We start from the raw sequence: 27,153 nt of genomic DNA on the forward strand, positions 1-27,153 counted from the left end.
TATTAGGGCTCTTTTTAGTATTAATTATCATTTTTAATTATGAACATTTTTTATTATTTTAAATTATTTGACATCTATTATCAGTTTTAGTCTTATTTAAAATAATAAAAAAAACCTTTAAAATCCATAATAGACATTTTGTCAATGCCATAACTTCCCATTTCACTCAAAATGGGTGTGATTTGAAGAAAATAATTTTACTAGTCCTTTCTTTTTCTTTTGTGGTTCTTTCCAGTTGATTGTAATTGTATTTTACCCCTCAAAATGGGTTTTCCAACATAGATATATAACTGGTTTGGAACTCACAGTAACTGCAACAATTAGTGAGGATAAGCATAGCAATTTGTTGGATGTTGTTGCCCTTAGAAAGCTTACAACTCTACACCAAATGGGAATCATTGCAGGTGAGTATGCTCTGTGCAATAATTATAATGGGATAAGAAAATTTTCCCTCTTATGTCTGATTCCAATTTTCAAGGGCTCAACCATACTGGGGCAATTCCAAACAATCAGGAGATAATAGAGGACATTAGCTCTCTTAAATGTGGCCAGCGGCCTTAACTCAATTTCCCCTTAAGCATTCATTCTCTCAACCTCTGTTCTAAACTCTAATTCTCTTTTCTTCACTATCAAACTAATTCTCTTTTCTTCACTATCAAGCTCTCACTCTCGCGATAGGTAGCCCTCTTCAAGTAGCTTTTACTCTATTTTAGGTAGTCTTCTCTTAAGTAATCCCTATATATAAAAATGATCTTTAACCCCTCCCCCCTCAAAAAAAAAAAAACACTTTACAATAATGTAGAACATGCTTCAATTAATTAATTTTGTTTAGATCGGATCAAATGGAAGAAAGATTTTTTATTATTATTATTTTTTTAATCAGATATACAGGGATCAAATTTATGGATGTAGCAAAATAATCCATATCAATGAAATATATATCATCTAATTATTAGCAACTTGATCAGTCCATCAAAGTAACCTTTGGCTAATTCTATTTTACTGACAATTTAAGGATAAATGACATACGACCTGAAATCAAGGATTCCTTTATAATATGAATGGGTGATGGGTCTTATTAAAGATATAATTTAAAATTCAATCTTTAAAATTCAGTTCCATGAGGTCATACACTTCCAGAATCCTAGTCACTAACAGAAGATGTTCAAAGCTTGAATCACAACACAAACAGAGAGTGGATTTTCGCTTTTGAATTAAATACATGCACAAGTGGGCTTCAGAAAAACACTGTTTTTTTTTGCCTTTTCCAATAGCTTTTCTCCATTATCTATTATATGTCAAGTTCTCCTGACATGGATACCAGTTAGAATGAACTGTATTGGGTTTTGTCATAAGATTCATCCATATAATTCATTGAATTTGATCTCTGGAGTTTCAATTGCCAAAAAGAAAAGACCTCTCAAGTTGCATATTCATGGGAAATGAACGAAGGAAAGTAAGATTTAAGGTATTACAATATACGTTGGCAGCCTTGGCAAACTGAACACGGGCAACCACATGGAGGTATTACCATACGACGTGGAGTAACAGGAGACGATCCACCACTATCATCAGCATCAACACGACCATCAGCAACATCAATAACAATACGACGTGGAGTAACAGCAGACGATCTACCATAATCATCATATTGTTACTGATGCTGCTGATGGTCGTGTTGATGCTAATGATTATGGTAGATCGTCTCCTGTTACTCCACGTCATATTGTTACTGATGCTGCTGATGGTCGTGTTGATGCTGATGATAGTGGTGGATCGTCTCCTGTTACTCCACGTCGTATTGTAATACCTCCATGTGGTTGCCCGTGTTCAGTTTGCCAAGGCTGCCAACGTATATTGTAATACCTTAAATCTTACTTTCCTTCGTTCATTTCCCATGAATATGCAACTTGAGAGGTCTTTTCTTTTTGGCAATTGAAACTCCGGAGATCAAATTCAATGAATTATGTGGATGAATCTTATGACAAAATCCAATACAGTTCATGCTAATTGGTATCCATGTCAGGAGAACTTGACATATAATAGATAATGGAGAAAAGCTCTTGGAAAGGCAAAAAAAAAACAGTTATATGATAAATAAAGAAACCAAAAAAAAAAAAAATTGTTTGTTTTATTGGGTCGTCGTGCTCATGCTCATGCTCATGCTGCAGCTGCAGCTGAAGCTGAAGCTGAAGCAGCAAATGCTGCTGATGATTGTGGTGCAGTTTCTCCTGATGATGATGCAGCTCCTCCTATTGTTCCTCCTATTCAGCTGCAGCATCAGCCCAATGTCTATGAACTCTCTCTCTTTTAAAAAATGGCGTATAAATTAGCGCAGGTAACTGCTGAATTCTAAGGCTTCTTCTTGGAGCAATAACCTGTCCCTAATTGAAGGCAATAGGCATTTCAAAAATAGAATTTATGGAACATGAGGTACACCAAGCATAGTGCTGCTCACAACACGTAAACAAAATGAAGAACGTGCATATAAAACATGTATATGCAAAAAGCATAAATGAATAATCATGTTCCTATTTTCACAATATCTTTTTCTATACTAGTATATGAAAAAGTTTCAATAGAGAAAACAGTCAAACCAAATCAAGAAAATTATGACCAAAGCTTATTGAATACATATATATATTGAATACATACTTGTTGTCGGTTGAGTACATCCAAAGCTTCCTCTTTAGACCATACCTCGGCTACGTTCGGACTCTCTCGATGAACAATCTCTCTCCCAATCACGAATCACATCATGCATCCCTAGCTCATTGTTTTCATTAATCGTTATCAAAGAATTTGCACAAAGAACTTCAAGTTCTGATCGAGGGAAAAAGTTACAGCCTTCCCATATATAACACACAAAATCCTTTTTCATTCCAATAAAAAAACAAGCAATATCGAGAAACATTTGTTGCCCTGCATGTCCCAATCCATCATAACTTATTTTTAGGCTTTCCATGACATCATGACTAGGAGCCATCTGCAACTTCATCAACATCTCTTCCCATATTGATTTCTTCTTGGAAAATAAAGATGAACCAATAACTCGAAGAGCCAATGGAAGTCCTTCAGTAATTTTAACAATTTCTTTTGAGAGATCCATATAATCTTCTTGAGGTTGGTCCATTTGAAATGCATAACGGCTAAAAAGTACAAGAGAATCATCCAAGTTCATTAAATTAGGCTCGTAAAGCACTGCTTTATTTTTAATTAGAATATCCTTACCTCTACTTGTAATAATGATTCTACTTCCACTATGAAGCCAATTTCCATCCCCAATTAGAAACTCCATCTGAACATCTTGATCCACATCATCAAGAATAAAAAGAACTCTCTTTGTGGACAATCTTTCTTGGATCACTTTAATTCCAGTTTCTACATCATCAATATTTGGACTTTCATTTTTTAAGGTGGATCTCATAAGCTTATTTTGTAGATGTTGGATCCCAAATTTTCTAGCATCCTCACGAACATTCCTAATAAATGCATATTCTTCAAATTTATTAAGGATCCTATTATAGGTAGCCCAAGCAATTGTGGTCTTTCCAATACCACCAAGTCCATGGATCCCTACAATTTTTGTGACGTCAGATTTAATATCTAATAGTTTTAACAATTCTTTTATATGAGATTCAATTACAACTAGCTTGTCAAGATCATGAGAGAGACTCTTGTTCAATGTACTTGAAACTTTTTTAACAATTTCAAGTCACCAACTTCCCTTCATGCCTGTATAACTCAAACAAGAAAACACTAAATACATAAGAGTATGAATGATGTAAAAAAAATTATAATAATAAATTAATTAATTAAAAGAAAGAAAGAAAGAAAAGAATAAGAAATAAATCAATATTGCATATAGACGGGTTATTGGGGGCCGAAGAATTGAAATCCAGATTGGGAAAGCACCAATGGTTTTTCGCTACACATGTTGTATGGGTCCTTAAGACCCATTGAGGGTCCCACGTATGAATTATTTTATTATATTAAGGAATAAACTCACATATATTTTGTGGGGCCCACACATATTTGATAAAAATAGGTAAATTATTGATAATGATAGTTTTTTTCAACAAAATAAAATAAATTAAAGCATCAGTACAACAAAGAAAAAGAAAATACACATGACTTCAACCCTAAAATGTCAGATGCAAACCAAATTTTTTTTTTTTTAAGGTAAGAAATGCAACCAATGGTACTTAGTTACCTCACTAACTATAGACATTTTATTTATAATATAAAATCAAATAGCAAAAATTGTAGACAAAATAAAGAAACAAAGAATATAAAATCAAATAAAAAATTAAAAAAAAAAAAAAAAAAAAAAAAAAGAGAAACAATAAATAAATTGAGAAATAAAAAGAGTACCTAATTGGGGGTACCCTTGAACCTAATTCAGGTATTTAGCATCTTCATATATGTAGGGTATCCATAATATGACCCCGAGGATTAGGCATTAACCACATTCCTGTAGATGCAACACACAAGTTTTTGATAGACATAGCCTTTGTGAACATGTCAGCTTGATTCCTTTCAGACTTCACATAATCGATAGCTATCATTTCTTCATCTATGTTAGTCACACAAAATTGTGTCTAAGGCGTATATGCCTCCTTTTACCATTGTACACCTTATTCTTTCTTAAAGATAACAAGATGTCAACATGGCTTCCCCCCACATATCAAGTGGTACATTAGAACTCAACAACATGGAGTTCATCATCTCTTTAAGAGATCTATTTTTCTTTTCTGCTACCCCATTTGATTCCAGTTGATACGTAGCGGTCTTATCATGGATGATTTCATTTTCCTCACAAAACTTATCAAGATTAAAATACTCAGTCCCTCTATCGGTTCTAAGTCTTTAATCTTCTCGCCATGTTGATTTTCAACTTCCGTTTTGTAAAATATAAATGTCTTTCTGGCCTCATCCTTTGATTTGAGCAAATATATCATGGTATATCTAGAATAATCATTTATGAAGGTGATAATATAATTGTTCTCCCCTTTACTCATATGACTTATAGTCACTTAAGTCACTATGGATCAATTCCAAGAGATCACTTTTTCTATCCATAGTCTTGTGCGGCATTTTGGTTAACTTAGCCTCCACACAAGTCTTACACTTGTCCTTGGAAGATTCCATCTTATCGGTGGTCATCCCTAACTTGCATAGTTTTGTGATATATTTCACACTACTATGGCACAAATCATAAGTATTGAACGAAACAACAAAGTAAACAGAATAAGTTCTAGACTTTTCAATTACAACATTTGAAATACTAAGAACAAACAAACCCTCATTAAGATATCCATTTCCTACAAATACATTTTCATCATTTGAGCCCCTGGAATAGGAAAAAAATGTCTTTTCAGTTTTTTCCCTTCTTGAACCTACAATCTTTTTTGACATGGCCAACCTTTCCACAAACAAAACAAGCCAATTTCTTCTTCTTAGAAGACTCATCATAGTCTTGAGGACTTTTCCTCTTTTTGTTTTGCTTGTTGGTTTCCACCAAGTTTGTTTTTAAGCTTATTTCCCCAAGGTCTTTTTCACCCTTGTCTTTGAACCGGTTCCTTTCTTCAATCTTAATCCTTACAACCAATTGGTCTAAGGTCAATCTTGTCTTCTTATGTTTCATAGACATCTTGAAAGCATTTCATGAAGGTGGAAGTTTCTCAATCAAGGCACCGGTTACAAATTATTCATGTAAGATCATTTTCTCTTTTGCTAGCTTCCCAACCACAATTTGAAATAAATCAATTTGGGTTGATATGGTATCACTATCTTTCATAGAAAAATTTAGAAAGCTAGCCACCAAGTATTTCTTTGAACCAGCATCTTCAAGAGAATACTTCTTAACCAAAGCATCCCAAATCAAATAAGCATATTCTAATGAATTATACACATGGTATAAGTCATTAGATAATACATTCAAAATTCGATTCTTGCATTAGTAGTCCGCTTGAATCCAAGCCACCCTTTTGCCTTCCTTAATAGGATCATTAATTTTTTCTGGATGGGTTCAGTCAAGGCAAATGCCACCCCAATTTGGGATAAGGCAAACAATGACATTTGCCTCCACCGTTTGAAGTTTTGACCTCCAAACTGTTTGATTTTTTCGAACTCAATGACAATCCTCATCTTACCCAAAACTAGGATAAGATCTGTCACTGTTGGCATGACATTAGTGGAGATTGAATCACGGGTAGCAAGGAATGGATATTTCATACCATCTATGCCAACGAATGTGTCGTCACCTTGTTTGTTGACGTTGCCTTCAACAGTATTGTTTGAAGGATCTCCTATGGTGTTAACTCCATCAACAACCTCATTGTTGTTGTTTTCGTTTTTGTTGAAGTCGTCATCTCCAAGACTTGCCATTGGATCTTTCAGAAATCAATTACTTTGAACTTCTTGGGTAATTGTATTACAAATTCTACCAAACACTAAAATGAAATTGCAACACAATTGAAAGATGAAGATCCTTACCAATCCGGAGAGCTTGATGTTGCAACCGAACGAACCACCGAACAATGAGGTTAAGTCACACCTTGAGTGCTGTCTTTAAGGTAATTGATGCACCCTACTACCAAGGGTTCTTCGCCACACTACCTCCAAGATAAAGCAACCTCCAACTAGAAGATGAGGTAGTTCTTCTAGTCCCTTCAAGGAGCCAAAAGCTAGAGCACAACACTTAGACAACTCAATGAAATAAATGAACTTTGGAAAACAAATAATGTAAGTGACTGGAGTGTCTCTATTGCACCCCACATGCAAGGAAGGGGTTTATATAGGCTCAAACCTCACCTTACACCCCTTAGGATTCTTAAGGCAATGAATTAGATTTAATCCATTCAATAACCTTAACCCCACTCATGAATGGTCATGAAATTGAAATGAGAATTGAAGGATAAGAGTTAGAATTTAAGTAAATTCCACCCTTCAAGTAAGCCCACCACACCACCATGATCAAGACCTTTAAGACCCATGACCAATGTCATGAAGAGCCTCATAACCAAGGTCATGAAGGGACTCCTTTACTCATGGTGCCTCATTACCACCCTTATCTCATTGGTCCCACATACTAACAAAATAATTAAATAAAAGAAATACAAAAACTAATTTTGAAACTTAATATAGATTTTATAAAAAACCTAACAATTATGTACTTCTATATATATCTTGGTATTGTTTCTTCATCAACATCTCTCATAGGGAGCAATAAGGTGAAAAAGTAATAGACAGTATCTCAGATATTTTTAGCTCTTAATCCTACAAAATTGTCTTAGGTAACTCTAAACCCAAATTATTATTTATTGATCCAACCACATGTCTACTAATTTTGAGCAACTTTTTTGTGAGTTTCTAGGATTAGAAATACAAACAACTTTATAATGTGAAATAAAATAAAAAAAGTGTTGTACTTACAAGCCCTCTTTGATATGCCATCCATCTAGTTTTCCTATCTCTTGTAGAACATCTTGCCATTGTTGCACTGTTGCCTCGTCAAAACGCTTTGGGTGCTCCTCATTAAAGGCCATGTATCCCCCAGTTTGGTTTTGCACATCCGTGGGTTCAATTTTGTAGAAAACAAGCAATACGGTCTGGTTCCTTGTTCTTTTGCATTTAGAGATCTCCTTAAGCTCATTGAGGCACCATTTGCTAGATTCATAATTCATCGAGAGAATGGGGATTGAGATTTTTGATTGCTGTGTAGCAACGAGTAGATTCATAGCAATCTCTTCTCCCTTACTCAATTCTTCATCGTCCCTGAAAGTTCGAATTCCAGCCCCAACTAAAGCATGGTAGAGGTGGTCTGCAAAACCAGTACCATGAAAGCTCAAGAACACTCCATAACTCGCAGAAGAAGAAGAAGCTTGTTGAGAAGCTGCAGCCATTGTATGAAATTGATTGCTTGACTCTTTCAAATGTCACCTAAAGTGAGACGTGCCAAGCTTGATGATCTGTGGGTTGTCTTGAAAGTATTCTTGGTGAATATACAGTCTGAAGTTAAACAACAAGGAAAACTGATACATGAACTCTCTAAGCTTCGGATCTGAACCACTAAAATGCTAAATGAGAATGACCAACTAGTAAAGAGCAATTCACAGGCATGCGTGGAAGACTTTCCAACGTTTGTTTTAATTTTATTCAATCACGTTTTTTTTATCTGTTTTTGTACATTTATAATCCTATTGAGGATGTAAAGCATATTCCAATTAGTAGCGAGACGTTAGGACTTCAATATCAAAACTTACAACCTTCCTCCATATTTCACACAATTAATTAGTGATTTTCAAGCTTAAGGTCTCTATAGGCGACACCATTGCTTCAAGAAAACTTCCTAAAGAATGAAGAGAAAAAACCTCTCTAGAAACCACTTTCTTCTGTGGTCAATTTGAGCCATTTTCAAGCAATAATAGCCAAGCGAGATTTCCATTGACTAAAGACTAAAAATTACATAGCATCTACTATTTTTTATTTTTTGGGTGAAACTAATGACCACTAATGTTATTACCTTCAAAGTTACATGACACCTGCCACATGTATTATTGTCAAATGATTAATAAAATTTCTTCTTAAATACATTTACATTTGTTTAACTTATTTAAAATTTAAATTTTAAGTTATCCAGATGGATGGCCTTGGCAGGAGAATGACAATAATGCTCCCATCTGATAGATAGAGATGCCAAAAGGGTGGGTTGCAGCGACATGGAGTGGTGTGGTTTGGCCGTGATTCCAACGAGCTGTTTCGGCGGTTGGGTGACTTAGAACGCTCGCCACCTCTGGGGTTAATGTTTATTGGATTGTACTGAACCCAGCTCTTATGATGTGTTCTCTGCTTATTGCTTCAACTTGTATCAATTTCTCAAAAATTTGCAGAACAAAAAAATGCAACTACAGCAATATCTAAGAAACCCACCAAAATTAAAGCGTCTCTATCTATGACCAGCCATGCTTAAAATCCTCCAATTCCAGTAAGAGCTTCAGAGACATCTTATGCGGAAAACTCAAACTGAGTTTGCCTCTTCTTCATCGTCTTCTTTTAATTAAAATCAAAACAAGCTTATCTATATTTCTCTCATGCTCTTATGTGTTTACTGATACATGGATTGGATTCAGCAATTTTTAGGGTCATATTGGAACATTTTGAAGTAGTATTGTGAGATGAGTGTAGTCGTGCCTGCTAGTAATTCATCTAATGTGACGGATATGGGGAACACTTACGCTAGGGCCTTGCAAATTGCAATCTGGGTTTGAGTTGAACTGGGGAACAGACCGAAATTGTCTTCAGTGTGAAATTTCTGGTGGGCGTTGTGGGTTCAATATCACTGCCATCCAATTCCTCTGCTTTTGCCAATGGAGAGAGAGGGAAGTCAAATAACCTCTGTTTCTATTCATTATTTGCTCTCTTTCTAACCCCTAAAATTCACCCAAATCAGTGTTGAGAGCAAGAAATTTCAGGTAAAAACTGGTCAGCCTGCAAGATTAATCCTATTAGCAAGAGTTTCAGATCCAGTTGTAGGAGCATTGCTAAGAGAAAGATTACCCACAACAACCTGAGTTCCATGGTAGTAATAGTATACGATGGTTAAATTGTGGGATACCCATGAGGTAGATTTATCCAGACCAGGAAATGATTTGCTCATTATCGAGGAATTTTATCGTGTCATTAAGGAAGCTTGGACAACATGCTGAACCCCTGTTCTTGAACCAGGTAAAAAGTTGGAAGTTTTAGGGTGGATTTGCCCAAGAAGATGATGGTTTAAATGTAACACGGATGCTGTTGTGAATGTGAAGGAGTGTTACGCTCAATTGGTTGGGGTGATTTGGGATCAAGTAGGCATGTTCAAAGGAGAATTTGCTATCAAAATGCCTCTATGCCATGTAGTACAGGCGGAAATGCACGCAATCAAAGAAGGGACCCAGGGGTTAATGAGCAAGGATTAATGGAAAGATTAACTGCTAAAATTCGTAGCCTATATTCTTCTCGAGGCCATGTCAGATTCAGTCATGTAAGGCGTCAAAATAACATGACTACTGATTGACTGTCTAACAAGGGATTAAATAGAAGAGAGGGTCTGGTCTTTTTCAATAATCTCCCGCAAGAAATGACAGACATCCTTAAGAGGTTCTTCTAAAAAGTGGTGCTTTAGTTTAATTTCATCTGGTTTTGTTTTTCACATCCTTCGACCCCGTTTTGTACCCAAAAAAAATATAGAAGAAAGACCTGAGTAGCCTTTTCTTTTTTCTTTTCAATTTAACACGACTCATTCTTCAAATCAAGAACCCTCAGGATTTCTATCATATTAATATTTTTAATTGTGGATGATTTTACAGCTAATCAAAATTTTGTTTCCTATGTAAATACAACACATAAAAATAACATCTCATAAAAATATGAATAAGTGGCAAGGTACTTCTTGACCTTTTATAGTCATATCATACTAAGATATTTCTTATTTTTTAGTTTTGGGATGGTCTCGAGGGAGTCATTTTCACCTTAGAAGCTAGAATCCCTCGTTCAATACTAATTTATAGCAAAATTTAATGAGAAAATGCATTGACAAACTAATTAAACAAAATACAGGTGAAATAATTAAGAGAACCTAAATCAGAAACATACAGTAAAAAGAACTTTAATTAGTAGTACGGATGTTGGAAATCAATTTTCCTTCTTTTGAATTTAGGCTATGAATGATACAGCAAAATGTACAGAGAACCTGGAACAAAACGTATTAGAGAACCTTGAACAAAGTTATACATAGGAATCTTCTGATCCACTTATGTATTCATCATCCTATTTTAAATTCATACTATTACTATAAGGAGTTCAATTAAGATACATAGTAATTCCTAACTTTTCTTGATCATATTAGAGACGGACGACCGAGATTTCGATCTCGACCGTTGGCTTCACCGTGCTGTGCATTTAATGCGCAGCAACACTGAAGCACAACCCCTTTTTTTAAACATAAGGTTTCAAATAAATCCCTACAAATAATACATTTTTTCCCAAGTAGAAAGTTCCATTCATTAGAGAAAATAAGAAGAAAAGACAAACAAGAAAACCAAGGTTTATATACTAGAATCAACTAAACAATTTAACCCATTATTTCCATCCAGTACTCAAAATCATCTCACAATGAGAAAGAGAGACCCCATACTTCCCTGTTTGACTTCTCAAAATTTTATACTTGAATGGAAGAATAACCAAAAAAACATTTAAGAAATTTAATATAAAATACTTGTCTTGATCTCTGCAAGCCATGGAAGTATTTAAGAAATTTTCTTCCTCAAATATCTGTTGACAATCATATTTCCATGGATAGTAGTAGAGACATGTCTTGGATTTCTTTAGCGGACAATATCCTGCTTGGAAGTGCACATAACTCCTTCAGCCTTCTATGTCCCTTAAGAGAACTTGAGAATACTCATTAGCATTGCATTCACAATGTGTATGTAGGAATGCCAAGACAATCCTTCTGACCTCCTCAAGCTCGCTGTTATATAATTAACACACGAATCACGTAAGACTCATAAAAATAGCAAATTCTAATGCTCAGCTACTAGTAATACATACCACTGGAATTAAGCATTCTTTTCAGCTACTATATCCTCTAAGCCCAAAGTATTGTGTGCATAAATTCGTAAAATAGAAAAGGTTTTATCACATATATAGACAAATTTCTTAGGTGGGTTAGCAAAATAGTTCAAAGGCTCATGCACAGAATGATTTATAATACTCTGAGCACCAAAAGGCACTGTAAAGATTGTACAAATGAATTTACTATTCACCCTTTCATTGACAAGGCCAGCTCCAATTCCAAGAATGCTGACCATATGATGAACTGTTGAAGACTACAGACATGGCGAATCTAGAAGATCTCTTATTCACGAAATGTCATAGGTTGGCTATTGCATCCTTCAATTCGGTTGCACTATGAATAGTCACCTAGCAAAGAAATCCAAGGAAAACATTTCCCAGAGAGTTGTCACACTGCTGTTTTCACCACTCTCTGAACATGCAAGTGCAAGATCGAATAGTACAGGAATGAAGTAAGATTTTATAACTGATCAAATTATCTATAAGGTACTTACCAGCATAAATTTCATCCATTGCTTGCTTCACATGCTCATCAGGCTCTATATCAACAATTAGAATCCAAATAATCTCAAAGCCATAAATAGACAGCCTGGGGACAAAAGAGGAACAAGTTCAGTTTCCATGATTTTAATTGTGTAATTATTTAAATTATGGTAATGAGCTTTATATGTAACTTCAAAACGAAAAATCAAACTCATTTTGAGAATACAGCATTTGACTTATGGTGGTTGCTTCCCAAAAGCACATATTACATGCTCATATTTTCATTATGTCCATAAATTGCTTACTTTTTCAAGCTCCCTGTTCCACAGCTTTAGCAATTCCAGTCTTCTCCACAAAAAACTTCATCCAGATGAAACAATGTTGATAGATACATTATCCTGCAAAATGATTCAGAAGAAGAAATATCAATTCAGTAATGAATGCAAATGAAAATGATCTTTTAAGACAGCTCCATAGCAATGTTTTCTGGTTTGAAGGACAAGATGTGTACAGCATGACACGGTCCAATTTATCATAGGCCCAATGATATAATATTAATGGGTCATACATGGTCTAGTCCAACTTAGCTAAAGTTACTAATGGGCCACACCTAGCCCAGCCCAACTTAGAAAGAATACTAATGGGCTACACTTAGCCCACATTCTAGAAATAAGGGAGGTTCTAGAGGAATCTACATCTAGAAAATATCTTGTCTCTAGAAATGTCCCTAGAAATATTAGACCCACTAGAGTATTCCTAGCCATTAGATTCTAGACACTTGTACAAATCACAACCATTCATTGTATCCTACCTCACCTATAAATAGGGGAGGGACTCATTTGTATAAATCAATCAAGTAAGCAATACAAGTTTTCTCAAGGTTCTCTTTGAGCTCTAAGCCTTCTTCTACTCTCTCTAGCTGGGTTTTAGGCTGACTTAGTACAAATAAGTGCTAAGTGCCGGCACGGTTTGCTTAGTCAATAACTAAGGCCGTGACATTTGTGGTATCAGAGCTTCGGTTGGGTGTGTCAAGCGTGTGGGAAGACACAATGACAAGCGAGTCTGAGACGTTCAATGGCGCACAAGAGGAGCTAAACCGTGGGAGGGAGAACCACACCACCAAGGATAGGCGCAAGGGCAAGGAGAAGTCTGTTGAAGTTGGTGCTACTATGGAGCCACGTCTAACACGGGTAGAGTTGGCGATGGCCGAGGCAAGGGAACGCCTTGACGTTGGGGAGCAAAGGACCAAGGAGCTCGATGGCCGGATGGACGAGCTCAAGGAGTTCCTATTGGGTGCTCTCAACACCATGGAGCACAAACAACAACAGCAGCTTGATGCTCTTCAAACCCAAGTGGTGGAAAGGATCGCCGCGGTGGAAGCTCGGGTGCACGAATTGAGTAGAGAGGTAGCAACGTGCAGGAGAACCATGACTGGAGGGAATGTGTGGCGTGAAGCACCAAGGGTGGAGGTGCCAAAGCCCAAAGCATTTGAGGGAACAAGAGATGCTCGGGAGGTTGACAACTTCCTATGGCACATGGAGCGGTATTTCGAGGCTACGTCAATGGAGGACGAGTCTACCAAGATCAAGACCGTGCAACTCTACCTCACGGAGACCGCAGCTCTATGGTGGAGACGAAGGTACAACGACATGCAAAGAGGTACGTGCACCATAGACACATGGGATGACTTCAAAAAGGAGCTTAAGAAGCAATTTTATCCGGAGAATGCTGCATTCTTGGCCCGAAAGAACATCAAGAGGCTAAAGCACACGAGGTCGATTCGAGACTACGTGAAGGAGTTCTCAACACTCATGTTGGAGGTCCCGAGTATGACCGAAGAGGAACTTCTCTTCGACTTCATGGATGGGCTCCAAAATTGGGTCTCGCAAGAGCTACAACGTCGAGGTGTACAAGATCTTGCTACGGCCATAGCGGCGGCGGAGTCCTTGATAGAGTTTAGAAGGGGTCGAAGACCGACCACACAAAGGAAGGCACGAATAAGTCTTCTTCGAACAAGGAGGGTGGCAAGCAAGAAAAGAAGAAGAAATTCCAGCCCAAAGACAAGTGCTTCCTTTGTGATGGACCACATTGGGCTAGGGATTGCCCAAAACGGAAGGCCCTAAGTGCACTCCTCGAAGACATAGACGAAGAGGAGGTGCACATGGGATCATTGCAACGGCTTGGTGCTATCAAGGCCAAGGAAGACAAAGCCCCTACATCAACAAAGGGGTTGATGTACGTAGAGGTGCGTATCAACGGCAAAATGGCAAGGGCCATAGTTGATACGGGGGCAACACACAACTTTGTCTCAACGGAGGAGGCAAAGCGTTTGGGGCTCAAAACGAGCAAGGAAAGAGGGAGCCTTAAAGGCATCAACTCGAAGGCACGCTCTATCGAGGGAGTTGCCAAGGGAGTCGAGATGACGATTGGGGCATGGAAAGGCTCCGTGGATTTGTCAGTCGTGACAATGGATGACTTTGAATTGGTGCTTGGCATGGAATTCATGAAACGAGTCAAGGCCGTACCCATGCCATTCATAAGCAAGGTGTGCATCATGGAGGAGGGAGCACCATGTATGGTCCCGACGGTACAAGGGACTAAGGAGGGGCCAAAACTTCTTTCGGCCATGCAGCTGGAGAAGGGAGTCAAAAAGGGGCAAGTTACATATTTGGCGGCACTCTTAGAAGACAAGGAGGATGTCTCCAAGACGGCATTACCAAAGGAGATCAAGAGAACTCTAGAGGAGTTCAAGGACGTGATGCCCCCGGAGCTACCCAAAAGACTACCACCAATGAGGGAGGTGGATCATGCAATCGAGTTGGAGCCGGGTGCCAAACCACCAGCAATGGCACCATATAGGATGTCCCCGCCGGAGTTGGAGGAATTAAGGAAGCAACTCAAGGAGCTATTGGATGCAGGCTACATCCGACCGTCGAAGGCACCATATGGAGCACCGGTGTTGTTCTAACAAAAGCATGACGGGTCGTTGAGGCTATGCATCGACTATAGGGCACTCAACAAGGTAACTATCAAAAACAAATATCCCATTCCTTTGATTGATGATCTCTATGATAGGCTTGGCGGTGCAAGATACTTCACCATGCTAGACTTGCGGTCCGAATATTACCAAGTCCGCATCGCGGAGGGTGATGAACCGAAGACTAATTGCGTGACTAGATATGGGGCATACGAGTTCTTAGTAATGCTCTTTGGCCTCACCAATGCACCAGCCACATTTTGCACCCTCATGAATAAGATATTTCACCCTTACCTCGACAAGTTTGTGGTCGTGTACTTGGATGACATCGTCATCTATAGTAACACATTGGAGGAACATGCACAACATCTAAGGTTGGTTCTTCAAACCCTAAAGGAGAACCAACTATATGTGAAGGAGAAGTGCGAATTCGCACAAGAAGAGGTGATGTTCCTAGGTCATAAGGTAGGGGGCGGAACGTTGAGAATGGATGGGAGCAAGGTGAAAGCAATTCAGGAATGGGAGGCACCTACTAAGGTTGGCGAGTTGAGGTCTTTTCTAGGCCTTATAAACTACTACCGAAGGTTCATTGCAGGATACTCCAAGAGGGCAGCTCCACTCACAGATCTACTAAAAAAGAACAAGGCGTGGGAGTGGTCCGACGCTTGTCAAGACGCCTTTGATGATTTAAAGAAGGCGGTGATGGAAGAACCGGTACTTGCCTTGCCGGACTATGGCAAACCGTTCGAGGTACATACGGATGCGTCCGACTTTGCAATTGGAGGGGTGTTAATGCAAGAAAAACACCCTATTGCATATGAGAGTCGCAAGCTCAACGAGACGGAGCGGCGCTATACGGTGCACGAGAAGGAGATGACCGCTATGGTGCATTGTCTAAGGACATGGCGACACTATTTGTTGGGATCGAGGTTCGTGGTAAAAACGGATAGTGTGGCTACGAGTTACTTCCAAACTCAAAAGAAGTTGAGTCCGAAGCAAGCTAGGTGGCAAGATTTCCTAGCGGAATTTGACTTCACCTTTGAGTATAAACCAGGGAAAACAAACGAGGTGGCCGACGCACTAAGTCGAAAGGCGGAGTTGGCATCTCTTAGCCAACCGGAAGGAGAATTGTTGAGCTTTATCAAGGGAGGGTACAAGCATTGACCCAATGGCTAAGGGCTTGCTCACCCTAGCCAAGGAAGGCAAAACAAGGCGGTTTTGGGAAGAGGATGGTGTTCTCTATGCCAAGAAGAAGAGGATCTTTGTTCCTAAGTGGAACAACCTAAGGAAGAACCTTATCCATGAATGCCACGACACCAAGTGAGCTGGTCATCCAGGGCAAAGACGCACTCGTGCATTGTTGGAAGCGGCTTACTATTGGCCTCAGATGAGGGATGATGTTGAGGCTTATGTAAGGACTTGTCTTGTGTGCCAACAAGACAAGGTGGAACAACATCCACCACGGGGTTTGTTGGAACCATTGCCTACACCAAGTCGTGCTTGGGAGAGTGTCTCTATGGACTTCATCAGCGCTCTTCCTAAGTCCGAAGGATGTGGGTCAATCATGGTGGTGGTAGATCGGCTATCCAAATACGACACGTTTGTGGCAGCACCCAGAGATTGCACAGCGGAAGAAGTAGCTAGGTTATTCCTAAAGAATGTGGTCAAGTATTGGGGGGTGCCACAATCAATCATCAGCGATCGTGACCCTCGCTTCACGGGGAGGTTTTGGGCGGAGTTGTTCAAGTTGTTGGGCACATCATTGCGGTACTCAACAAGCTTTCATCCCCAAACGGATGGGCAAACTGAATGTGTCAACAACTTACTAGAGCTATACTTGAGGCACTTTGTGAGTGCCAACCAGCGAGATTGGGCCAAGTTGCTTGATGTGGCTCAGTTTTCATACAATCTCCAAAGAAGTGAGGCCACCAACCAAAGCCCATTTGAGATTGCCACGGGGCAACAACCGTTAACACCACACACTATAGTGACGGGTTATACGGGAAAGAGCCCCTCAGCTTACAAGTTCGCCAAGGAGTGGCAAGAAAGGTTGGATGTGGCTAAGTCCTACTTAGACAAAGCCACAAAGAAGATGAAGAAGTGGGCCGACAAAGATAGACGACCTGCAAACTTCGAAATAGGGGACATGGTCATGGTGAAGTTACTACCCCAACAATTCAAGTCCTTGCGAAAGGTGCACAAAGGACTGGTCCGTCGGTACGAAGGCCCGTTCAAAATCGTGAAGAAGGTGGGTAAGGTTTCTTACCAACTAGACCTCCCACCAAAGCTCAAGATCCATCCTGTCTTCCATGCAAGTATGTTGAAGCCTTACCAAGGAGATGCGGAGGATCCTAGTCGTGGGACTTCAACAAGGGCACCTACGAGCATAACGACATCCTATGACAAGGAGGCAGAACATATAATGGCGGATCGAGTAATGCGCAAACGTGGAGTGCCTCCGAGTCGAGAGTATTTGGTGAAGTGGAAGGGATTGCCCGAGAGCGAAGCAAGTTGGGAACCAAAAAACGCATTGTGGCAGTTCCAAGAACAAATAAGGAGGTTCCACGATGAAAACACGACGAGGACGTCGACGGAATAGGTGGGGGAGAATGACACGGTCCAATTTATTATAGGCCCAATGATATAATATTAATGGGTCATACATGGTCTAGTCCAACTTAGCTAAAGTTACTAATGGGCCACACCTAGCCCATCCCAACTTAGAAAGAATACTAATGGGCTACACTTAGCCCACATTCTAGAAATAAGGGAGGTTCTAGAGGAATCTACATCTAGAAAATATCTTGTCTCTAGAAATGTCCCTAGAAATATTAGACCCACTAGAGTATTCCTAGCCATTAGATTCTAGACACTTTTACAAATCACAACCATTCATTGTATCCTACCTCACCTATAAATAGGGGAGGGACTCATTTGTATAAATCAATCAAGTAAGTGAGCAATACAAGTTCTCTCAAGGTTCTCTTTGAGCTCTAAGCCTTCTTCTACTCTCTCTAGCTGGGTTTTAGGCTGACTTAGTACAAATAAGTGCTAAGTGCCGGCACGGTTTGCTTAGTCAATAACTAAGGCCGTGACAAGCAGCTCACTTGGACTCAGCTTTTCCAGTTTTTATATTTTTTAGTCTTAGAAGACAAGAGAAGTAAGAGATTACAGAAACATGCCACAAGCTTCTCTTTCCACTTGCCAAATAGAGCTCTTGGGTGGAAATGGATTAGAATGGAAAAAAGAACAATAAATTACAGGAATTAAAAAAATGAATTAGAGAACTGACAAACCTTTGTCTTGTCTCACAATGCACGTCCAACTGTGTGGTCTATGTTCAAATGGTCATCAAACAGGCGGCAAATGAGATCATAGATCATCCTACTTAACTTCTTGAATATGGAAAATATTTGGGATCATGGAGGAATTGGTGGAGTGTTTATTGATGCATTTGATAAGAATTTAAATAATTATATCTTATTAACTGACCAGAAGATTTGGATCATGTTCAATCCTGCTATTATACATAAGTTTCTGTTTATTGCTTTTCTCTACCCAGCCATGCTGTTGTCCAGACACTAGGTCCTAGTATCCTATTTCTATTTAAAATGCAGCAAAGAAGATATATACTGACATTGGCTATTCTCTGTTCATGGAAGGCATCACTGTACTGTATATGAACATTTGACAAGCAATTAATTGAATAATAATATTATGGCAAAATTATGTAGATCATTCTGCCTAAAAAAGCAATTATGACTCTTTTTTCAAGGTAGGATTCTTGGATCATGTTTCACTCTTATGATCCTACAATAATCTTATACCCCTTTTTCTGGACATACAACTCTCAGGCAATAGAACCTAATGCCCTAGTTCTAATTTAAATGAAGCTAAGATGATATATGTTGACAATGGCTACACTATTCTATTTGATGTTTCTGATTATCCACACAGTGAAAATATTTGGGATCATGGAGGAATTGGTGGAGAACTTATTGATGCAATTGATAGAATATCTTATTATATGATCAAGGGGCAATTGTCCTCTTTGTTATCCAAGCAGAAGATTTGGGTCACAGCAAATCCTGTGCCTTTTTCTCTAATGCTCTTATCCAAGCACAAGGACTTAGATATAACTAACACTACACAGTAAAAGATACATTCTACATTGGCTTCTCTACTGTATCTGAACCCCCAATAAACATAACTGTTGAGCTCGAGTCCCTTGTAGGACTTGAGCCTTAGCTGTTGCTTGATTAGCAAAAATTAAAACGTTTAATTACAAAAATAGAATTTTACTTAAAATCTCATAAAGAGAGAAAAAAGTTTAAAAAAAAAAAAAAAAAAAAGGGAGGGGGTCAGTGTAATTTTTGTGCTGTTTCAGTATTAAGTTATGAAAAACATACCTGAGGATCTCTGATTGAGAAAATTCTCAGTTAAATGCTGTTCCAATATTAAGTTCCAAACCAATTGAATCTTCACCAAACTCAACTCGACTGAATAAATTGACAATTGACAGAAATTCAAACTACCGGAGGAATTGGAAGAAAGAAAACCATAACAGTGGAACTTCCAACCAGAACATAAATTGATAAAATGGAGCATTTACCTGTTCTTCAGGTATGATGCAGAGTTTATCAAAACGACAGAGGACTACAACTGAAGAACCACTCTGGCTTCTCCCAGTCACCATGGAGTAAAAAAGAAACAGAGGAAACCCACAGACCTTCAACCGGGACCAATTCTCAGCCAGTGCAAGGAATTCAGTCCTTCACAAAAAGTGACGGATCAGTCCTCAGGGATACTTGGAATCACCAGCATCGTCAATTTTTTTTCTTCTCTGGCATCCTGCAATTAAAAAAGAAGCATCTCAAAGCCAGCCAATAGCAGTAAACATCAAGCTAAAGGAAATGGCAGAATTACCAGAAATCTGTGATTGCAATCATTTTAAGTGACATTAAAATTTGATTGAATAGGAAGGACTCAAACATCAAAGCACAGAAACAGGCAACAAGTGTGGGCATATCATGAGATAAATAATAAATTTATTTATAGTAGGTTCTTGTACAATACTATGTGGTAAAACAGAAATTAGTTTGAACAGAATTTAACTTTGTCATAACCCCAGCCGTGCTGAAATGTATCAGAAACTTACAATTGCTTTTCTTTAAGCAATGAAAGAGAAACAAATGAGAGGAGAAACGAAGGAAATAGGAAGGAAGAAGGCAAAGTCAAAATTTATGAAGGCAACCACCCATGGTGAAAGAAACATATTGACACAAGTTAACGGAGAAAAGTGGAGCACTAAGCACATATACGGCCTACCCACATGTAGAATCGTTTCAAAATTAAAAATATTCTAAGAAATGTATATTTTTCCTTTTTTTGGTAATTAAAACTTCATAGTATACGCACCTATATCCCCTTTGAGATAGTGAGGGCAGGGTGAACAGAAAAGGAAACATTCAATCAAGGGCAGAAAAGAATCACAGAACACAATATCTGGTATAGAAAAGCATACCTGTGACTCAAATGGGGATGAAAACTGATTGGCTTCCAGTTGGGTAACAAATCAACAGCACTAGATGAAGAGCTTAGACACTAGAAGTGAGTGTATTTTCTGCTCCATGTATATAACCTGCATATCGTTATCAAGATCGGTTTGCAGATATAAATTAAAATCCATTTTAAGATGATGCAAAAATAGGGTGGATGAAGTGGAGAGGTGCATCCGGGGTCTTATGTGATCGGTGTATTCCATTAAAGCTTAAAGGAAAATTTTATAGGACCGTTGTCCGACCAGCTATGATGGACGGTGCAGAGTGTTGGGCTGTTAAAAAGAATCATATAGATAAACTCGGTGAGTAGAAATGAGGATGCTAAGATGGATGAGTGGCAAAACTAGGATGGATAAGATAAGAACGATCATATTAGAGTTGGTCGGAGTTGCTCCCATAGTGATAAGCTTTGAGAAAGTCGTTTGAGGTGGCACGCCATGTTCAACGCCCCGGGGGTGTGTGACCGGTGCATATTGAAGGAACTAGAAGAGCTAGGGGTAGACCTAAGATAACCTAGGAGAAGTGGTGAGAAGGATATGTATGCTTGGCCTTGTATCTAGCATGGCCTGCGCCGATTGGAGGGCAAGAATCCATGTAGCCGACCCCATTTAGTTGGGAAAAGGCTTATTGTTGTTGTTGTTGTTGTTGTTTAAGATGATGCAAAAAAACATTATGATTTAGATGGAATTTCAGTTCCATTCCCGGCCACCATTTCAACACATGGATAAGTATCGCTTTATATCTTTTCCTTTGTCTTGTCATATTGGATGGAAATTTAGAGCAGATCTTCTTGTTCACAATAGAATATAGGTCCAAAAGTTTTTAGGCAATCGATCAATATCTTAGTCAGTTCAGGAACCATTATGATTTTAAAATCTGACCATTCTCCTACCAAAAAAAAAAAATTCTGATTGTTTCCAACTTAGGACTCTCAATAATGTTAATAGATGCAAAATCACAAATCTCATCCAGATGAAATTTGATGAATAGATATAAAATAATTTTCAAAAACTACAACCATCCACATATGATAGCTACTATTAATCTTTATGTGGCAAGTTGAAAATGCTATATACTTTCGCTGACAAGCAAGCACATTGACACGGTCCAATTTATCTTAGGCCCAATGATATAATATTGATGGGTCATACATGGTCTAGTCCAACTTAGCTAAAGTTACTAATGGGCCACACATGGCCCAGCCCAACTTAGAAATGATACTAATGAGCTACACTTAGCCCACATTCTAGAAATAAGGGAGGTTCTAGAGGAATCTACATCTAGAAAATATCTTGTCTCTAGAAATGTCCCTAGAAATATCTAGATCCACTAGAGTATTCCTAGCCATTAGATTCTAGACACTTGTACAAATCACAACCATTCATTGTATCCTACCTCACCTATAAATAGGGGAGGGATTCATTTGTACAAAGCATCAAGTAAGTGATCAATACAAGTTCTCTCAAGGTTCTCTTTGAGCTCTAAGCTTTCTTCTACTTTCTCTAGCTAAGTTTTAGGCTGACTTAGTACAAGTAAGTGCTAAGTGCCGGCACGGTTGGCTTAGTCAATAACTAAGACCGTGACAACATGCCTTGTTCATATTCTTAAATTATTTTCAAATGTTCATGCAAAATAAAGTATAAGAATTAATGTTTGATTTCAATTTTGTCCATTTGCATAGATTTCTTTTTCCTAGAAACAGACGCACTTGGTTTTAGAAAGGGGTTTCTCTTTTCATGCAAAATAAGTATAAGAATTAATGTTTGATTTCAATTTTGTCCATTTGTACAAATTTTATTTTTTATAAAAACAGACGCACTTGGTTTTAGAATAGTGATTTCTCTTTTCCATATTTTTTGAAGTAAAATAGTCATTTCTCTTCCAAATAAATGAGATCTAAAAATATTAACATTTACGCAACAAAAGTTTTCATGCATGAGTTCCACAAGATGGACGATCAGAGCTTCAATCATTAGATGGAGATGAGAAATCAATAATCATGTATCATACATAGTCGAGTTGATTCGATGGTTGAATCATAATATATCCATGACTAGTTGACAATGGCAGAAAAAAATCCATGTTTATGTACAAAACCCCTCGCATGCCTAGACGCTTTAGACGCTTCACCCAGTCACCCCAACCTTCATATGCTAGGCTGAATCGAAGTTCTACCTTTTGCCAAAATTCAAGAATAAATTCTTAGAATGACAGCCCAAATTTCAATGAGGTGGATGCTTACCCAAACTTTTGTTTAATGTAGAAGACGCTTACCCAAAATACTACAAAGATGGGTAGTCTCATTTAGCCTCCTCCAATATTTTTAGATCCTTTGGCCTTTGGGACTGATGATCTTTTCTTTTTTGGTAGAACCTGTAACAGTGTAACTGATAATCATGTGGAAACAAATACATTAGCTGCGGTGGTTGCTAACAAAGATTTAATCTATTATTTATCTTTTCTTTTTTAACCTTTCTTAGGGACCACTTGAAATGAACAAAAAGAGGACTAGGGTTTTTTTAGTTTTTAGACAAATAAAAAATTTATTGACCAAAGGGGAAGAGAATACAAAGAACAAAGCGCAAAATCCAAACAAAAAGCACAGAACAGAGGAACAATGGAGGCTCACAGCCTTACAAAAAAACGAGAGCCAACAAGGCCTGGTTCTTCACTGAATTTTTCTTCTTCTTCCTAAAGAGTCTGAGATGAGTTCCATGTCTAGTTGCATAATTTACCTCAATATCTCTGTGTTTTTCTCACTTCCGTCCCATGGTAGGGGTAGTATTGTCATTTCATTGAAGAGAAGAGACAGAGATAGACACAAAGAAACACTAACATATGGTATGCAACCAAGTATTCTTTCTCCTATTAAAAACATTTTCAGAGAAAAATTGAAGGATAGAATGACATACTCCTGTTCCTGAGATACTTACACTGCACAGCCGGACAAGAGACTCATCTCACAAGATATATTGCTCAACTGTGAATTCCAGAACTAGATCTTCATATCATAACATGTCTTTGGGGAAACACGCACATTACACCTAAACACAAGAGTACAATACCTTGTTAGGTTGGAAAGATGCACACTACAACCAAACACAAGAGTATAATACCTTGTTAAGTATCAAATGGAATTTCAGGTTCCACCCAATGCTACTGGTTTTAGACCTTGTGACAAAAAACCAGCAGTGCGAAGATAACCATTGCTGCAATGGAATTGCACCGTCTCTATCTCCTTTCCCTAGATGTCAGACAGGTAGCTCCAAGAAACAACCAAAAAAGACGCGAGAAAAGCTAGAGATAGATTCTGCATTCACACATGCCAATAATATTTCTTTCATAGTTTCTCACAGCAATTTCCCCCGTGCAGAGATGAACCTGATACATTGTTTTTTCTTGAGGGATGAGTGAGAACCTGTACAGTCTTTAGCAGTTCAACTTAAGTAAGCTGGAAGAGGAAAATCTGTTTGATGTCCATTTCCTTGGTGTTAATTGTGCTACCTTTTGTGTAGAATCAAAGCTCTATCTGCTACCTGAATCTGGATGGCTGCAGTGATTATATTTGACTTGGTGAGTCCTTCCCATGGACAGAGACAGTAAAAAACTAGGGAAAACTCTTTTCTGATAACCAAAATTTTGCTTTGCTAGCTTCCCCAGCTTTGTCTGGCTGCCTCTTGTCATACACTCGATCACCCTGGCAGTAATCCATGGATGAACATGGCTCCAATGACTCAAAAAGATATTACAAGTTCATGGTAACAATCCAAAAAAAACCCAATCTTTCCCTACCAGATCAAGTCCACATATACTGGACCTTTTGCTACTCCCTGAATTTGCTCTTCTATAGATAGTGTCCTACCAACACTCTCCAATCCAGAAGTCCACCTTGATTTATCACTGGAGCTTTTTGGCTTTCCATGGACACACTTTTAGTCAGTGAGAGATATCACAGATTCACAATGCATTAACTGTGTTTCTAACCTCAATTAAGCTGTGACCTGGTGATTTTCTTAATCCCATTTCACTCATCATACTTCTTATATTTGCTGCATCTTGCCACCTTCCTACAGCAGCATAAATCTTGGCCATTAACACATAATTTCCCGTATTGTCTGGCTCTAGTTCAAAAAGTTGCTTTGCAGCCAACTCTCCTAGCATGGCATTTTCATGTATCACACAGGCACCTAATAGGGCACCCCAGACAGCGTGACTGGGCTCAAATGGCATCATTTTAATCAGTTCGTAAGCCTCTTCTAGTCGACCTGCACGGCCAAGAAGGTCAACAATACAAGTGTAATGATCAGTTTGAGGTCTCAATTGGTGATTGTCAATCATATATTTGAACAACCATAAGCCATCATCCACCATCCCTGCATGGCTGCAAGCATGCAAAACAGATGTGAATGTGACTTCATTTGGTTTCACCTCAGACTGCATCATCTGATTAAAAAGTGAAACTGCAGCCCTACCATCCCCATGCTGTCCATACCCAGCAATGATTGCACTCCATGCTACGGTGTCCTTAACATTTTCGGGGATCTCATTGAAGAGCTCATGGGCCAAATCAAGGCTTCCGCACTTTGAGTAGATATCAATCAAACCAGTGGCAGTTTCAACGCTTGGATGAAATCCAGAAACCATTAGATAACAATGTATGTTTTTGGCTTGCTGCAGATCAGCCAGATCAGCATAAGCAGGAATAAGGCTAATCAAGGTAGCACGATCTGGGTTGACCCTTTCTTCCATCAGCATTTGTTTGAAAACTTTTATTGCTTTGTCTGCAAATCTGTTATGAACATATCCTGTGATGAGGGCATTCCAAGGCACTGCTCCCTTTCTTGTAGCTTTCATGAAAACTTGAAAGCTGAGGTGCATGTGGGTACACTTTGCATACATGTCAATCAGGGCAGTCTCCACCATAACATCTGCTTCAAGTCTGCATCTGATTGCCCACCCATGTAAGCACTTGCCGTGTTTCAGAGTCAACAAACTGGCAGAAGCAGATAGGAGGGCCGCCAAGGTTACCACATTAGGCCTTACCCCCTCCAGTTGCATCCGATGACCAAGCGTTAATGCACTTGCTGTATCACCATTTGAAAGGTACCCCACAATCATGGCCGTCCATGACACCACATCCTTCTCACCCATCTCATCAAAGAGCAGTCTGGCCTCAGCCAAACTACCACACTTGGCATACATATCTATCAATGAGTTCTTCACAGGAATATAATTCCCCAATCCCCTCTCCTTTAGCAAATCATGAACTCCCCTTCCCCGCTGCAAATCCCCTAAATGAGCACACGCAGGTAAAACAGAGACCAAGGTGGCATGATCAGGCTTCTCCTCAGCTCCCATCATCCAATCAAAAATGACCAAAGATTCTTCCGCCATTCCATTTCTAAGGTACCCATTTATCATCGTATTCCAAGAAACTACAGTCCGCCCGTGCATTCCATCAAAAACCCGACTAGCCATCTCCGTTTTGCGACAGTTCATATACATCGATAGTAAAGAATTCTGTACGTAAGTGTCTGAATCAAACCCAGTAGCCAATGCTCGACAATGAATGGACATACCAACATTAAGCAACGACATTTCAGCACAGGCCTTGAGAACAAAAGGATAGGTGAAATTATCAGGATTACTGTCACCCGAAGAGAGCATTTCAACAAACAGGTGGAGTGCATTAGTCGATAGACCGTTCTGGGAGTAGGCCCTGATCATGACGCTCCATAATAAGGAGTTCCTTTGAGGCAAATGGTCGAATAGAAGACGGGCATTAGATTCGTCTCCACAGCAAGCATATGCAGTAACGAGGCTGGATCGGATGCGCGCCGAGTGGTCCAAGAAGAGAAGGCCGGAGGTGATGACATGGGCGTGGAGTTTCTTTGTGTTGGCAAGGGAACGAGTAGTGCCACAGTGTCGCAGCAGGGATCCACATTGGGCTGCAGTGATGAGCAGGGACTTGGATTTGGACAAGGCATGTGATGTGCCATTCATCAATCTAGGATTCCCCGAACCCCTCTCGTCAATCGTCTAACCGTCCATTACTCGCTTCCATTGATCTCACAAAAATTTACAGGAGGAGCTATTGGGCAGCCGTCGAATGCACAACCAGTCTTCGTTGCCGGGGCCAAATGCAGAAGGGCACAACACAACCGCTTCCAAGTTCCAACCAACGTACAGAATTCGGGAAAAGGTTCGGTTTGAAAAATGAACCCCTTATCAAGGAACAAGCGTTCTGGCTCTACTTTGGACCGCTACACTGAAGAATCAAACTATCCATCTATTACCTCTTGGTTCATCCGAAACGCGTCTGGTCTATTTTTATTACCTCAAATGGGTAAAATCCTCTGGACGCGGATTCTATATGGATTTTTATCCGCTCCAGTACTGACAACATCCAGTTCCCTGCAGTTGGTCGTTAGATTTTTGACACGTAGTTTATTCCAATTCAATGAACAACATTTCATCAGGAGAAAAAGAAAAAAACAAACCTTTCTAGGGTCG

General features: G+C 39.0%; 2 protein-coding genes and 2 pseudogenes across 12 annotated transcripts; 1 reads left to right on the forward strand and 3 right to left on the reverse strand.

Moving 5' to 3' along the window:
• Nucleotides 1-2,689: 2,689 nt before the first annotated feature.
• Nucleotides 2,690-6,390, reverse strand: LOC149029463 (disease resistance protein RUN1-like). Its single transcript, XM_089143423.1, has 2 exons — nt 6,156-6,390; nt 2,690-3,576 (listed from the first exon to the last, which is right to left on the reverse strand). Exons 1-2 carry the CDS (start codon nt 6,388-6,390, stop codon nt 2,690-2,692), a joined length of 1,122 nt encoding a protein of 373 aa, XP_088999549.1.
• A 1,043-nt stretch (nt 6,391-7,433) lies between these two features.
• On the reverse strand, nt 7,434-7,907 carry LOC149029464 (disease resistance protein L6 pseudogene; annotated as a pseudogene).
• A 3,079-nt stretch (nt 7,908-10,986) lies between these two features.
• Nucleotides 10,987-26,916, reverse strand: LOC149029465 (pentatricopeptide repeat-containing protein At5g39350 pseudogene; annotated as a pseudogene). Of its 10 annotated transcripts, XR_016171174.1 has the most exons (7): nt 23,757-26,916; nt 22,651-23,684; nt 20,604-20,720; nt 19,489-19,930; nt 12,408-12,500; nt 12,114-12,208; nt 10,987-11,967 (listed from the first exon to the last, which is right to left on the reverse strand). The product of XR_016171174.1 is annotated as a pentatricopeptide repeat-containing protein At5g39350 pseudogene, transcript variant X8 (transcript). The 10 variants fall into 10 exon arrangements; XR_016171173.1 differs by lacking the exons at nt 10,987-11,967; nt 12,114-12,208; nt 12,408-12,500 and having other exon boundaries at nt 19,004-19,930; nt 22,651-23,013; nt 23,574-23,684; XR_016171168.1 differs by lacking the exons at nt 10,987-11,967; nt 12,114-12,208; nt 12,408-12,500 and having other exon boundaries at nt 19,004-19,930; nt 22,651-23,027; nt 23,574-23,684.
• LOC149029466 (uncharacterized) lies at nt 13,152-16,243 on the forward strand. The gene is made up of 3 exons (XM_089143431.1): nt 13,152-14,056; nt 14,200-15,063; nt 15,178-16,243. Exons 1-3 carry the CDS (start codon nt 13,152-13,154, stop codon nt 16,241-16,243), a joined length of 2,835 nt encoding a protein of 944 aa, XP_088999557.1.
• Nucleotides 26,917-27,153: the final 237 nt, after the last annotated feature.

Source organism: Hakea prostrata, chromosome 1 (genome assembly GCF_041222555.1).
Source record: "Hakea prostrata isolate BN-2017 chromosome 1, UWA_Hpros_2, whole genome shotgun sequence".
Taxonomy (NCBI): domain Eukaryota; kingdom Viridiplantae; phylum Streptophyta; class Magnoliopsida; order Proteales; family Proteaceae; genus Hakea; species Hakea prostrata.

Excerpts from the sequence above, each read along its gene's own strand:
- LOC149029466 (XM_089143431.1), top strand. The coding sequence starts at position 13,152 with ATGACAAGCGAGTCTGAGACGTTCAATGGCGCACAAGAGGAGCTAAAC. Across the intron at positions 14,057-14,199 it reads GCGGCGGAGTCCTTGATAGA|GGATTGCCCAAAACGGAAGG; the intron begins GTTTAGAAGGGG and ends ACATTGGGCTAG. Across the intron at positions 15,064-15,177 it reads CCATATGGAGCACCGGTGTT|GCTTGGCGGTGCAAGATACT; the intron begins GTTCTAACAAAA and ends TCTCTATGATAG.
- LOC149029463 (XM_089143423.1), bottom strand. The coding sequence starts at position 6,390 with ATGGCAAGTCTTGGAGATGACGACTTCAACAAAAACGAAAACAACAAC. Across the intron at positions 3,577-6,155 it reads AGATCTTATCCTAGTTTTGG|GGATCCATGGACTTGGTGGT; the intron begins GTAAGATGAGGA and ends CAAAAATTGTAG.